Below are 14,558 nucleotides of genomic sequence, written 5' to 3' on the forward strand. Positions count from 1 at the left end.
AATTGCTTATGAGTGACATCTTGTTCAATAACGCCAAATAGTTAGCTGTAATTAAATTTACTTGGATTGCATGTGATTGCCTTAAAAAAATGCTGGAAAGGCAACAAAGTTTTGGATAAATTTTCATTTTCTTAACAAATGCAAGAATTTTGGGGTGTTGAATGAATTGTAACTGTTTTTGTCTCTGGTGAATTAATTTGCTGAATTGTGATTTGAAATCTTTGGCAACTGCTTTAAAGTTGTAGGCAAGAGTAAACTTATCATTTCGCCAATTATAAATACAACCAGTATTTTGAAGAAAGATATTGTTGGAGAGAAGAAACTGGGATTATGTCAGTCAAACGAGATAAGAACTCGTAGAGCCACCGTAATTCTAAATATATATTCTTGAGGACAAAGGTAAACCCTGACCGCATAAAAGATAAAACAAATGCAACCCTATTACTGAAAAAACTAATGCTGCCCTAATACCCCGACCTGGGGGGTGCATAAATATCACTCGACCCCAGCTTGGTTTGTAGTAGAGAAAGCAATTCCAAACATGGCCTTAATGAACAAATCTCCAAACTGGTTACAGTACAGCAAAATGGCAAAGCCACAATCTTCTTCATGACAACATTTCTCACAAAAATGACAGTCAACTTCAATGTGCTTGGTCCTTTTTATGAGATGCAGGATTACTTGCAATGTGGACTGTGGTGTGACAATCACAAAACATGTTATAGGCTTTGTAAGCAGAAATCCCATCTTTGACATAAGAGACTTCAGCCATATTAACTCATAAACAATATGGGCCATAGCACTAGATACTTATTTAGCATTTGTTCTTGTGATTGTAGCATGCATACATGATACAACCATAGTCTTAAATTTCCACGAAATTATCGAAATTTCCATAGAAAATTTCCATTTTTTGTCACCCTCGAAATCGAAATGGATGTCAATTTCCATCTTTCATAATCGTCATCAAAATTTCAATAAATCATCCAAAATTTATTGAAATCTTAAAATTTTACTAGAATTTGTTGAAATTTAAACTATATGATGAAATTTCCTTAGAATTCAAATATGAGGTTTAGATAAACAACAACAACAACAGCAACAAAACGAAGCCTTAAGCCCCACTAGGTGGGGTTGACTACATGAATCATTTTTTGCCAATTTATGCTATCATGGACAATTTTGGTAATTTCAAGGCCGTTAAGTCCTTACTCACTATCTCATTCCAAGTTATTTAGGTCTACCACTACACTTTTCTCCCTTAGAGTAACTAACTCTTCCTTATTGGTGCACTATGTGGCCTACGTTGCAAGTAACCTAACCATGGTTTTAAATAACGGCCGTTACGTAGCGTAACGGCCGATACGTAACGGAAATCGGAAGCCCCGAAACCGATACGGGCCGATAATGCGGTTCGGAAAAAATTCACGGCCGTAACAGCCGTTACGGAGGCGTAACGGCACGTAACGGCCGATTCTCCAACGTTACACTTCGTAACGTCCGTTACGGACCGTTACATGGCCGACAGTCGCAGATTCGCTGAAGGATTTCTGCTGCAGGCAGCAGGCAGCAGCGCTGCTTTCCCCCTCCCCAGTCCCCACACTCATCTGCCATTCAAAGGGTAAAATGGAAAGTTACAAACTGACCTTGAAAATTTGTTGGCGCCTGGCGGAAGCAATAAGAAGGCTTCGAAGCCTGAGAGTGAGCACACCGAGGCTACCGAGCAGATCTACTCATCTTGCAGTTCCAGCAACTTGGCGAGTCACCAGCGACGGCGAAAGGTCTGCAGCAGCTCCGCCAGTCGTCGCAGTCGGCACCTTCCTCCGCCAGTCGTCGCAGTCGCCACCAGCCAGCCTCTCGTTTTAAGCTTCGGAGGCTCGGAGCTTGGCGTCATCTCTGCTTTGTGCTTCGCAGTTCGCAGCCTTCGCTCCTTCGAGCTCCTTCGAGTTCCCTCGAATCCCTCCCCTCTCTCGCTCTGAGTCGACTACCAGGCCCAGCGTATGAGACACTCTAACTCTTAACACTCAACACCCACAGCACTTTTCATTATGTTTTTTTTTTTTTTTAAATTATATTTTGTTGTTCACAGCACTTTTCATTCTGTTTTTTTTTTTTAATTATATTTTGTTGTTCCCACAGCACTTTTCATTATGTTTTTTTTTTTTTTTTAAATTATATTTTGTTGTTCCCATAGCACTTTTCATTCTGTTTTTTTTTTTAAATTATATTTTGTTGTAAAATAGGTTTGTTAAATTGAATTAAAAAAAAAAAAGTAATTTAATAGAGTAAAAAATTAGAAATCATTAATAATTATGTAAAATAAAATTTTCTTAATTTATAAATATTTTAATTGTATTATATTTTTTGAAAGATAATTATGAAAATTAATTCCATGACATAGCAAGCAATTATTAATAGTATATAATTAATATTTTTTAAGGTTAGTAAATAATTAATATTTACCAATAATAATTGAAGCCTTTTTTATAATAATATTTGAATATCAATAATCCACTACTGCATTCACCATCTAAACAAAGCATTAAAATAATGTATGTACACAAGACATCCATGTGATGGCATTTTATATTATCTAGGCTTAATTGAGCTATATTTTTCACCATTCTTAAAGAATTCTAAGGAATACTCTGCACAATTATTATAATATTTAGTCTTAGGATTTGCCAAATTCTAAGGAATACTCTGCACAATTATTATAATATTTAGTCTTAGGATTTGCCAAACTTATAGAAATAAAATTAATTCATGGCACCAATTGGCTAACATACTATTTATGTCAGCTGGACGAAGTGGTTATTTTGATAAAGAAGATATCATATTCACTCCCATCTATTGAAAAAATATTGAATAATGTTCATATTATAAAATAAAAAAAAATTAAATAACATCTGTCACCCATTTTATGTTACATGTGTATCTACTTGCCATTTCTTGAGTAGGGTGACCCTGTTTATTAATATTTTTTAAGTTTTAATACATCATTTTGACCTTAAATTTAAAATTAGGTAAAATAAATGTTTACATCTATTTTTTGTTTTTAGTTATCAAATAAAGTAAAATTTGATAACTTAATAATAAAAAAATTAACCTAATAGTTAATACATTAATAAATCTGATTTTTACTAATTACTACTGGAATTTATAGAAAAATTTAATTTTAATCCATATACTGAGAAAATGCTTAAAAAATTAAATAGTCAATTTGTAATGTATGGATCTCTATTTGTGATGCTATGATGTATATGAAAGTAGAGCAAAAATCTTTTTCACCTGTTAATTTCTTATAGTTATAAATGAAAATAAAATCAAGCTATGAAAAATAATAAAAATATCTTTTTAAAGATAAAGAAATATATTTTTTTTGTAATAAAATATCTAATATTTTATAATTTTGTTTATTTAAATATAAAAATAATAAACATTACTTATTATTTTTAATCAAATATTATACTTTATTTTTACGTAATAAGTATTTAAAATTAGGACTATTTAGTACTTATTATTTAATATTTACTAAATACTAATTATATTATTCCTGTCATTGTAGAAAGGTTGTAACTTTGTATTTTCTTTATATTTTGTGTAGAGATCATCAAATTAAGTCTATCAATATGTCACGTGATAGAGGAAATGAAAACTTACCTAGTGAGGATATTGGATGGCATTTTGGTACTGCGGTAGACGGTAATAGACATGTTATTATGTGTAAGTTATGTGGGAAGATAATCAAAGGGGGCATTACACGCTTGAAACAACACTTGGCACATAAAAAGGGTCAAGTAGCTGGATGCTCAAATGTGACCACACAAGTAAGAGAACAAATGATGAAACATCTACAACAGTATGCTGAGAAGAAAAGAGATAAACAAAAAAGGCAAGAAGAAGCAGAAGCCCAAATTAGAGGAGATTTTGAGAATTTGAGCGATGAAGAAGACTTAGAAGAAGAAAGTATGAGATTTGCTCGACAAGAAAGCATGCGATCACAACAACAATGGGAAGAAAGACAAAGATTTCGAGCAAGAACAACTGGAAGAGGTAATATTTATGAAGAGGGAGGTGGCTCTGGCAGTGGTGCTACCAGTGGTTTCAATAGAGCAGGAGCTCGATCTTATAATGGTCGAGAAGCTGGAGGTAGTGGACGACAATGGATCAATCCTGATGCCCCTGAAGCTAGACTAAAGGCAATGGATCCTATTTTAGAAAGAAGCAAGAGTGCGAAACAACCAAAACTCAACACAAAGTTACTGAAAGGTTTAAGAAGTAAATTAGGAAAAGCGGTTGGAAAATTCCTAATTTATAATCGGATTCCAGCGAATGTAGCTGACTCTCCATTTATGCAACCTATGCTTGATATTGCTGCAGAGGTTGGAAAGGGGGTGAAGGGTCCATCACCCTATGAGATATCTGAAATTTATTTGGAGCAAGAGTATCAAGAAATGAAAAATTATATAGCTTCTTTTGCTGGAATTTGGAAGGAAAGAGGTGTAACACTTATGTGTGATGGTTGGTCAGGACCAACTAGAAAACACATTATAAACTTTTTAGTTTATTGCGATAGAGGCACCGTGTTTCACAAATCAGTTGATGCCTCTGATGTGCCAAGCAGAACAGCTGAATATTATTTCAGGTAATTTTCTAATTTTAATTGTATATGCAAATAGTATTATGGACTTGCATGTTTTTAATTAAATAGTAGTAATTATTGAATCTATAATTTCATTTTAGATTAATGGATGAGGTGGTTGAAGAAATTGGAGAGGAGAATGTTGTTCAAGTAGTGACTGATAATGAAGCTGCAATGAAGGCAGGAGGAAAATTATTGATGCAGAAGAGGCCCAATCTCTATTGGACAGCATGTGCAGCTCATTGCATAGACCTTATTCTTGAAGATATTGGTAAGAAAAGTAACGTGAAGAAGGTCTTAGAAGATGCAAGAACAATAACCTCATTTATTTACAACCACACATGGACAGTGAATTTCATGAAGAAATTCACAAATAATAGAGAGTTACTTCGCCCTGCCATCACTCGATTTGCCACAAATTTCATTGCTTTGGAGACTATTGTCAGGCATAAACAAGCACTAAGGGAAATGTTTACATCTGATGCTTGGAAAAACTCAAGATTTGGAATGGCAAAATCAGGCCCAGCATATGATTCGAAGAAATTATCTTAGGCAAAGAGTTTTGGCAAAAGGCCTCTGATATAATTAAAGTGCAAGAACCCTTGGTGAAAGTTCTTAAATTGGTTGATGGTGATGAAAAACCAACCATGGGCTTCATATACGAGGCAATTGATAGGGCGAAGTTGGCCATTCAAAAAGATTGCCGGTTTTACAAAGATTATTGGAAAATTATTGACAACCGGTGGAGTTTTCAGTTGCACCAAGATTTGCACGCTGCTGGTAAGTGTAAATCAAATACAATTTCTTATTATTTTAACTTTTAAATTATGCATAGTTGCATTAGAAAACTATTGATTAATATGTTTCTAAATTTAATTGTAGGGTATTTTTTGAACCCACAATTTCTTTATGGTGCCCCACCCTCTCCTGAAGTTGCTAGAGAAGTCATGGATGGAGTTAAAAAAGTGATAACCAAGTTGGTACCCGATATAGATACTCAAATTCGGGCTATTAATCAAGTAAGTATTGGTTCCATTAAATTGAATAATGAATTGTTCTAGTATTCTGTAATACTTTTAAGAATAATTATTAATACATCTAATTAATTAATTTTATTTCACAATCATCCTTTTTTAGTTGTTGCTATATCGAGATAGGCAAGAGACTTTTGGAACCCCATTGGCTCAAAGGGCAGTGAAACAAACAAATCCTGGTAAATATGACTATATAGCTAAATAATGGAAAATTACTCTATTTTCTCTCTTTGTGTTCAAATTTGACTTTTGAAATACGCTATACTAATATAAAACTCTTTTTAATTATTAATGCAGCTGAATGGTGGATTCATTATGGCTTGTGTGCTCCTGAACTCCAAAGAATAGCAATTAGAGTTCTTAGCCAGACCACATCAGCTTCGAACTGTGAGCGTAATTGGAGCACCTTTAGCCTCATCCATACGAAAACAAGAAATAGATTAAAGTACATGAGACTACAAAACTTGTTTTCGTACATTACAACATGAGGTTAAAGTTAAGACGTACAATGAGAAGAAGCCAACGAGAAATTGAAGAGGGTTTCAATCCTATCAATTTGGACTACATTTTCGAAGAAGATGATCCTTTAAGTCAATGGTTAGAGGAGAGAGAGACACCACTACTCGACGGTCAGGACAATTCAAATTGGTTAAATGAAGAGGTTGGTGGTACTACAGAAGGAGGTGATCAACCACCAATAAACGCGCATGATGATTCAAGTTCAAGCCCTGAACGTACACAAAGTGATGACAATCTTGGTTTGAGCCCACCAAGTGATGATGATGGTAATAGTGGTGCTGGAGCTGGGGTTGGGGGGGGTGGCAGTGGTGGTGGTGGAGGCGGCGGTTGTAGAATATAATTATGGATATGATACAGGGACATCATTTGGAAGGGATATATATCCTTCTGATCCTTATGGACTACATGACATACCTGAAAATTATGACTTGGGTATTCCTCCAAGGAACCAATCTTCACAACCCAGGAGAAGGAGTGCTCGTGGTGACCCTAACGATTCTACTGAAGATTCATATGGTGTGGTTCGTAGTTTTGGCGACTTTGGTTTAGATCGTTCATCATCACAATCATATGGATCTCATCCAGCATATCCACATTATGCATCTCGTGACTCACATTTTTATCCCAGTGGATCAGGAATCTCAGGATCTAGTGAGTCTTCTTCTACACACTACCCAGAGCCAGCCCCTGCCCCAACTTATAGACATTATTCAGGAGAATTTTCATCACCAGTACATTTTCAAGAGCAACAACAAAATGACGTAAACTTGGGTTCATTCAACTATGTATTTCCACAAGGATGGGGAGATAATTTCCCATCCCAATCCCAAGATACAGATGCAAATTATGAAGACCCTCCACGTCATTCTTTTTGGTGGTGACATGTGTTATGTTACAAATTTGTAATATTGTATTCATGTATTTTCAACTATTTATTGATATTTGATATTAATCACTTTTTAAATTCATGTATGTGTAATGTGTATATTGAGTATTAAGTCTATTGAGTATTGATTCATTTTTAGTAACTTTATGACTTTAATTAATTGATTCTTACATTTCTACATCTTTTTACTCATTAAAGTAATGTAAACTATAAAAAAAATATGTTTTTTTTTTGTAAACAGCGCACTAAAATTAATATAAAAATCATAATGCCTATTAAAAAGCATTTGTAGGTTGAAAAAAAGCCTTCAAAATTCATTAAAAATCATGTATTAATGGATTTCATGCTTATTTTTTAATTTTGGCATGGTTGTGCATGCGTGAAAAAAATTCACGACCGTTACGCCCGCTTCCCGTTACGTAACACCCGCGTCTCCCGCGACCCGCGACACCCGCGACCGTTTCGCGACGTTACCCGCGACCGCGATTTCGAACCATGAACCTAACCATCTGAGTTGTCCCTCCCTTATCTTATCTTCTATAGGAGCTACCCCTAACTTACAGCAAATATGTTCATTTCTTAATTTATGTTTTAATGTTATACCACTCATCTACCTAAGCATTCTCATCGTGGCAACTTTTACTTTTTGGATATCCTATTTCTTAGTCGCCCAACATTCTAATCCATATAGCATATCTGGTCTTATGGCTGTCCTATAAAACCCCCCTTTAAATTTTAAGGGTATTTTATGATCACAAAGCACACTTGAAGCACTTCTCCATTTTACCTAACCTGCTTTAACTCTATGCATTGCATCCTCTTCAATTTCTCCTTCAGCTTGCATAATAGACCTAAAGTATCAAAATCCATGAGTGCTATGTATTTCTTCATCATCAAGTTTAACTTTGCCTTCAATATTTCTCCTACCATTACTGAAATTATATTTCATATATTCTGTCTTATTTCTACTTATCATAAAGCCTCTAGATTCTAAAGCTTCTCTCCATTATTCTAACTTAGCTTCTACTCCACCCCTTGTTTCATCAATCAATGCAATATTATTTGCAAACAACATACACCATGGAACCTCATTTTGGATACTTCTGGTCAGTTGATCCATCACTAAAGTAAAAAGATAAGGACTCAAAGCAGATCCTTGATGTACACCTATTGTGATTGGAATTTCTCTAGTCTCTCCACCTATAGTCTTTACACTAGTCATTACTCTATCTTAGGACTCAAAGGAGATCCTTGATGTACACCTATTGTGATTGGAAATTCACTAGTCTCTCTACCTATAGTCTTTACACTGGTCATTACTCCAACTTACATATCCTTAATGACATCAGTATACTATATATACCTACTGCATACACTTTTTTTTTCTAAAACCCACCATAGAACTTCCCTAGGTACCCTATCATACGCTTTTTCTAAGTCAATAAATACCATATGCAAGTCTCTTTTCGTTTCCCTAAACTTTTCCCATTAATCTTCTTAAAAGATATATAGCTTCTATAATAAATCTTCCAGGCATAAAACCAAATTGATTTTATGAAACCTTTGTTTCTAGCCTTAATCTTTGTTCATCTATCATTTCCCATAGTTTCATTGCGTGACTCATAAGTTTAATTCTACAATAGTTATTACAATTTTGAATATCTTCTTTATTCTTGTATATAAGTATTAAAGTGCTTTTTCTCTAGTCATCTGACATTTTTTTTTTTTTTTAATAATTGTGTTAAATAAATTAGTTAACCATATAATTCTGTTTTCACTTAAGTATTTCCATACTTCAATTGGGATGTAATCTGGCCTTATAGTTTTTCCATTTTTCATCTATTTTAGTGCAAACATAACCCTGTTAACTCTAATCTTGCAAATAAATCTCATATTTTTAGTCTTTTACTAATTTGTCAACTCTAAGCTGAAGCCTTATATTTGGTTTTCATTAAATAGCTTACTAAAGTAACTTCGCCATGTTTTTGTTATGTTTTCTTTCGTAACCAAGACAATATCATCCTCATTTTTTATACATTTTACATTACCTAAGTCCTTACTCTTTCTTTCTCCAGATCTAGAAAGTTTAAATATATCTCTTTCCCCTTCTCTTGTATATAATTTATGATACAAATTATTAAATGATCTATGTTTAGCTTCACTAATGACCTATTTTACATTTTTTCTTGTCTCTTTATACTTTTCAAAGTTATCCATGTTTCTACATTTTTTTTCCATGTTTCATACCAAATTCTTTTCATCATTACGTTATTTTTGGACATCTTAATCCCCACTAACAACTTTCTTTGCTATTCGAGAATCTTTCTCTTGATTCACCTAAAATCTCTTTTGCTATCTTTTCAATATAGCTAGCTGTCTTACACCAAAGAGTATTCGTATTTATACCATCGTCTGTAGTCCAATTACCATCTTTGATCATTTTATCTTTAAATTTTATTATATTTTCTCCCTTTAGGTCCACCACCTAGTTCTCAGCGAAAGCAATGGGACCCATATAATCGTCATCCTCTGGATAATTTCTAGGATAATTTGCAAGGGCAATCTTCGTAGTCAGCCAATTCGGGTCCTGATAAGCTTTGGTATAATCAGCTTTCAAAGGGAAACTTTTAATAAAAGAAATAGATGATTGGCATCCTAGCAAGTTGGATAGAAATTTCACATTCAATTTAAAGAAACACCGAAAACTTATTTTAAATTATGGAAATTTTGAATGCAACTATGGCAGATATAAAATAGATGATTGTGATCATTTAGGAACAAAATGAAACCCTCAAATCTTTTCTTCGCTTCCACGTTTTTTTTTTTTCTTTTAAATTTGAAAATTTGGCCGAAATGTCCAAAATTTTGGTTGAAATTCCCAAATTTCTTAAAAAATTGACTGTACTTTTTATTTTCTCAAAAAATTGCAGAATGGACATTATAATCCTTTTTTTTTTTTTTTCCGAACCCCTCCTAAAATCTGAATTTTCAACTAAAATTTTGGTGAAATTTCTGAAATATAATACTATGTGTGGTGGTTAGGCCCAATTCTTGGAGGGATTATGGAAACTTGCTCCTCGATGTCTGCCCTTTGAGGGTGGTTGAGTTTATATGGTTCAGCAAGATCAAAACGTGGAGTTCGACAAAATTTATTGCAGCTCACAAAGGAGGCTACAAATGTCTTGACTGATCTTCCTAAACTCCTTTATGCGCGTCTACCATTGCAGCTGAAATTGTTCTGAGATGCAGATTTCAAGCTTGTCCTCGTTTTTGGTATTTTATACCATCCTAGTTCCAGTGGGTCTGCCTTTTTAGTGTTTCTAATAAATATTTTCGGGAATTGCAAATCTTTTGTGAAATTGTGATATAGACAAGAATTAAAGAATGTGAAGATGAGGGGAGAAATTAGAATGGGGCTAAGAAAACAGATTGAATTGTGTTAGAGAGAGAATTGTAGAGAGAGACGTGGAGAGCTACAGGTAGAGAGCAACGGGAAGATGAGATTATATGAATTATTGAGATTACAACTAATTATAGAAAAATGATGAATTAAACTAGAATTGATGTGTTGATTTGATCTCAAGGAAGATTCCCTCCATCCATATTTATTCTAATGACAATAACTATCTTGTAAGAGTCCTTATCCTCAGAATTTTTAGTTCCACTGCACAAACATAAGAATATAATAAAAAAAAAAAATCTAATTATCTCCAACAAAATGTGTAATTCTCATTTTCCTAGCACTTTGCATCCTCTTCTACCTATTTGTCCCTTTTTATCTGTTTTTTTTTACTTTATAGTTTTTTTTAATTTTATTTTTAATTTTTATTTTTGTTTTGTTTTGGTAATCTTATTGATGAGGTAGAGGAACTTTATTCTCTTCTGTGTTGTTAAATTCTTTTCGCTTTTATAATCACAGGGATGTTGGGATTTAGTGCTTGGATATTACAGGTGTTTTCTTTTGTAAATCACACTATATTCATCTAAACAGTTTTTTTTGATTCTTTTGATCTTTTCCTCTTGCCAATAGAGTTTGGAAAGCTAAAGCTCCTTGAATGGTAAAAGATTTTGTTGGTATCAACTTTATTTTAGTTAAATCATTATCTGTTGTAGGTTTGAAGACCATAAATGGATCTATCTTGAGATGACTGAGGATCATGCTCATTTATTTTTGCACTGCCCCATAGCTTGACATAAACAGAATAAACTATTTGGTTTGTTTGGAGAGTTTTTAGTGTGCCCTTATTCATTGGAGGCTTTCTTGATGGTCAATCTTCAGAGGTTTTGGGAGGTGTAAAAATGTTTGGATTTTGTGGTGGTGTTCTACTTCTGTTTTTATTTAGGTTATTTGGATGCTGAAAAATGCATGGAGTTTTTTATCACCTATCAATTCCATTTGGGACGGGATTGTGTTTTTAGCTTCCATGTTGGTAATAATACAAGGTGCTTTGGCAATACTTCACTAATATGCAATGCGATTGGTTGGCTCTTTTGACGTAGTCTTGGTTTCTTTATGCATAGCTGCTGTTTCTTTTGTTTTTTTTTGTGAATTCTGTTTTTGCTTCTTAAGGTTCCTCAACCTCTTTGTACATTCATCTTTTACTAATAAATTTACTTTTTTTAATCAATAAAAAAAGTGTAATCCTCCTCTTGGGGATATAAGTCTTCTAGTTGTTGGAACCATTGGCCGAAGGAGTGCATGTCTAATGTTTTGCAAAACATCATTTATACCAGTCTCTTCTATCCTTGACTTGCCAATCATTTTGTTGGCTGAATTTGGTATTAGAAACACCAATATGATATGGCCTTCCATCTGGCATTTGTTTTGGCTAATTGTTCATGGCCCTGCATCTTCTGTTCTTTTGGTGTGACAAACTCAGCCAACTGCAGTTTTTCTGTAAAACTATTCAGCTCTATTTAAATAATTTTTTATCCACCTGCTTATGAAATAAGGATTTAATTTAGTTATTTTTCCTGTTCAAATGTTTCCTGATTGGTTAAATCATGGTATAAACAATGCTTCCCCACATATCTTCAGCAAGATCAAGGGATGTTTTCATAGAGCCTGTTTGATACGTCAAGTGCATAATCGAGTCATCCTTGACTTGATTTGTCCTAGCTGAAGCAGGACTTGCGTCTATATTGGTAGTTTCACCAACAATCTTACCTTAATGCAAAACCTGTGGTACTTCCTACAATTGTGCAAGCCTCCATACAAGGGATGAGACCTATATAATTGGAATGTTTTGCCTGAAAGCCAAGATAATCTGTGAGCACAGGATGCTCGCAATCTTCACATTCAGAATGCTTTGTATCCTCCTAATATTCAATATACTCAGCTGGCAAAGTATCTTCAGAATCTTCATAATACATGGGCTTAGTATGCTCATGTTTTTAATGTAATCAACCAGAAAAGGATCCTAAAAGTTTTCGTAGTTGGCAGGCTTGGGAATGAGATCCTTCATTTTCTTCAATGTTATGGGTCAGCAAAGGAGTCTCAAAATCTTTGTAGTCCACAGGTTTGAGAGTCTTATTCTCCCTGATACAGTCAACTAGCAATGATCCTCGTAATCTTCATGATTGGCAATGCTGTGGAAGAATTCTTTTTCCTTCTTGCCTTTGAATTTGGCCAAATGCAGGTGTAACACTTGCCCCCTTAGACGTTTGCTCAGTGGCTGAATGCAGGAAAATTAATATAATCATAAGTGATGATTAGACCAAATTCAGCCAATATTTTTTACCACTCAACCATATTCCATTCTTCTGGCGACAAACTTGGCAAATTGCACTTCTTTTTTGTAAAATCATTCAGCCTTATTTTAATTTAATTTTTTATGCCACCTGGCAATAAAATAAGCATTTAATTTGGTTATCTTTCTTGAACGAGTGTTTTGCACATTAGTTAATGTGGAGTAAATTTTGATGATTGACAAGGCTAAAATTGGAATTGTGCTTTGTTTATGTAGTAAGTTTGTGCTATAGAGGCATATACAGATGTGATTACCGATGCACAGATAGAAGCATATGCTGAAGCAATGGTAGATGCATCAATAGATGCATAAAAGGATGTGATTACAAGTGTTGTAACAGATGCAGCTACAAATGCAATTACAGACATTAATAGATGGATCTGAGTATGCTGATTTGTTTGCTTTCATATTTCTTTGAGTAGTCACGGTTTGCTGAAATGTTAGATCAGTATGAAGTTTAAATTTTGAAATCCCCTTAACCAAAAAGTTTAAAATTCCTTGAAAGTACAGTTCTTGTTTGGAACAGATAGTTTACTTGACAGGTTGTACGATTGAAGACAGTCTCCAAATAGAAAGTGATCGTTGTTCATTTAATGCATCCTTGGAATCCGTAGGCACTTGAGATGAGAATCGATCTATATATGATCAAAATGAAGAAGGAAGTTGGCTAGAAACACATACTCTTGAAAATGATGAACTCTAAAAATTTGGTTGATCTTCATTGTTTAACATTGTATTTCTAATTCATGAGCTATTGTTGGGATATATTTTGTAAATTTCTCCAGCTTGAATGATACATTGTAGCGGTTACAAGTTGATCTTTTCTTTTGTAAGTTGGAGTGTTTCTCCAAAGTGGAATTAGGTTCGTGGTGCAGTTGCATGATTCTCTTAATGTGATGTCAAGTGAGTGAGGTGGTTGGCTTGAAGAGGACAGTTGTCTTGAGTGGTGGTCTTTGGAAAATGTCCCAAGTGAGTGAACTTGGTTGGTTCCTCGAATATGGTTGTCCATTGAGAGTGATTCTCTCGTGTAAAAAATTAGAGGGTAAGCCTATTGGCTTGAGGGACGATTGTTCAGTTATAGTGATACTCTCGTGTACAAACATCAAAGACATAGCGAAAAATTCAACTCAGTTGCCATGGTGAGTGGATGTAGATCAAGAGACCAAATTGCTATAAAAAATTGGGTGTCATTCTTCTCTCCTTCTCTAAATTAACTTGAGTATGTTTTACTTATGCTTGAGATTACTAAGAATATCTATGTGTATGCATTCTCTGGAAAATCTTATTTTGGTTGTGCTATAGATGACAACTGTGAAGATAGTAGTTTGATTTTGTTTTGTGTACATAAAACTCTTGGCAAAAGAAGCATTTTTTTTTAAATACCTGGTTCATCCCCCCCCCCCCCCCTTTTGCATGCCTTCTAGTATAACAAACATTGCGTATTAGAGTAGGGCTCTTGTGGCATCCTTTATTGAAAACTAAAGTAAATCTTAAAGGCACCCATGGCAAGCTAAGGTCTTCCTAAAGGACAATCATCTGACCAGCCACCCTTGTTTGATGGAACTAATTTCACATTTTGGAAGGCTAGTATGGAAATCTACATTGAATCTCTAGATGTTGTAGTATGGAAGAATGATCTATGAGGACTAGTTATTCCTACTAAAATGCTAAATGGAAAAACTTGTCCAAAAACAGAAGAAGAATGGTATGCGGATGATGATAAA

At 34.2% G+C, this 14,558-nt stretch overlaps 2 protein-coding genes across 2 annotated transcripts in view; both read left to right on the plus strand.

The window, feature by feature from the left end:
• Window positions 1-14,558, plus strand: part of LOC131146631 (uncharacterized) — a 149,837-nt gene that overhangs the window by 79,876 nt on the left and 55,403 nt on the right. The window lies entirely within an intron of this gene.
• On the plus strand, window positions 5,228-5,954 carry LOC131146632 (uncharacterized). Its single transcript, XM_058096342.1, has 2 exons — window positions 5,228-5,425; window positions 5,528-5,954. Exons 1-2 carry the CDS (start codon window positions 5,293-5,295, stop codon window positions 5,704-5,706), a joined length of 312 nt encoding a protein of 103 aa, XP_057952325.1. The 5' UTR covers window positions 5,228-5,292; the 3' UTR covers window positions 5,707-5,954.

The sequence above is a fragment of the Malania oleifera genome, chromosome 13 (assembly GCF_029873635.1).
Source record: "Malania oleifera isolate guangnan ecotype guangnan chromosome 13, ASM2987363v1, whole genome shotgun sequence".
NCBI lineage: Eukaryota > Viridiplantae > Streptophyta > Magnoliopsida > Santalales > Ximeniaceae > Malania > Malania oleifera.

What these genes read in the sequence shown, in the direction of transcription:
- LOC131146632 (XM_058096342.1), top strand. Translation starts at nt 5,293, where the DNA reads ATGGGCTTCATATACGAGGCAATTGATAGGGCGAAGTTGGCCATTCAA. An exon ending in CCAAGATTTGCACGCTGCTG is followed by an intron (nt 5,426 to 5,527) that starts GTAAGTGTAAAT and finishes ATTTAATTGTAG; the next exon opens with GGTATTTTTTGAACCCACAA.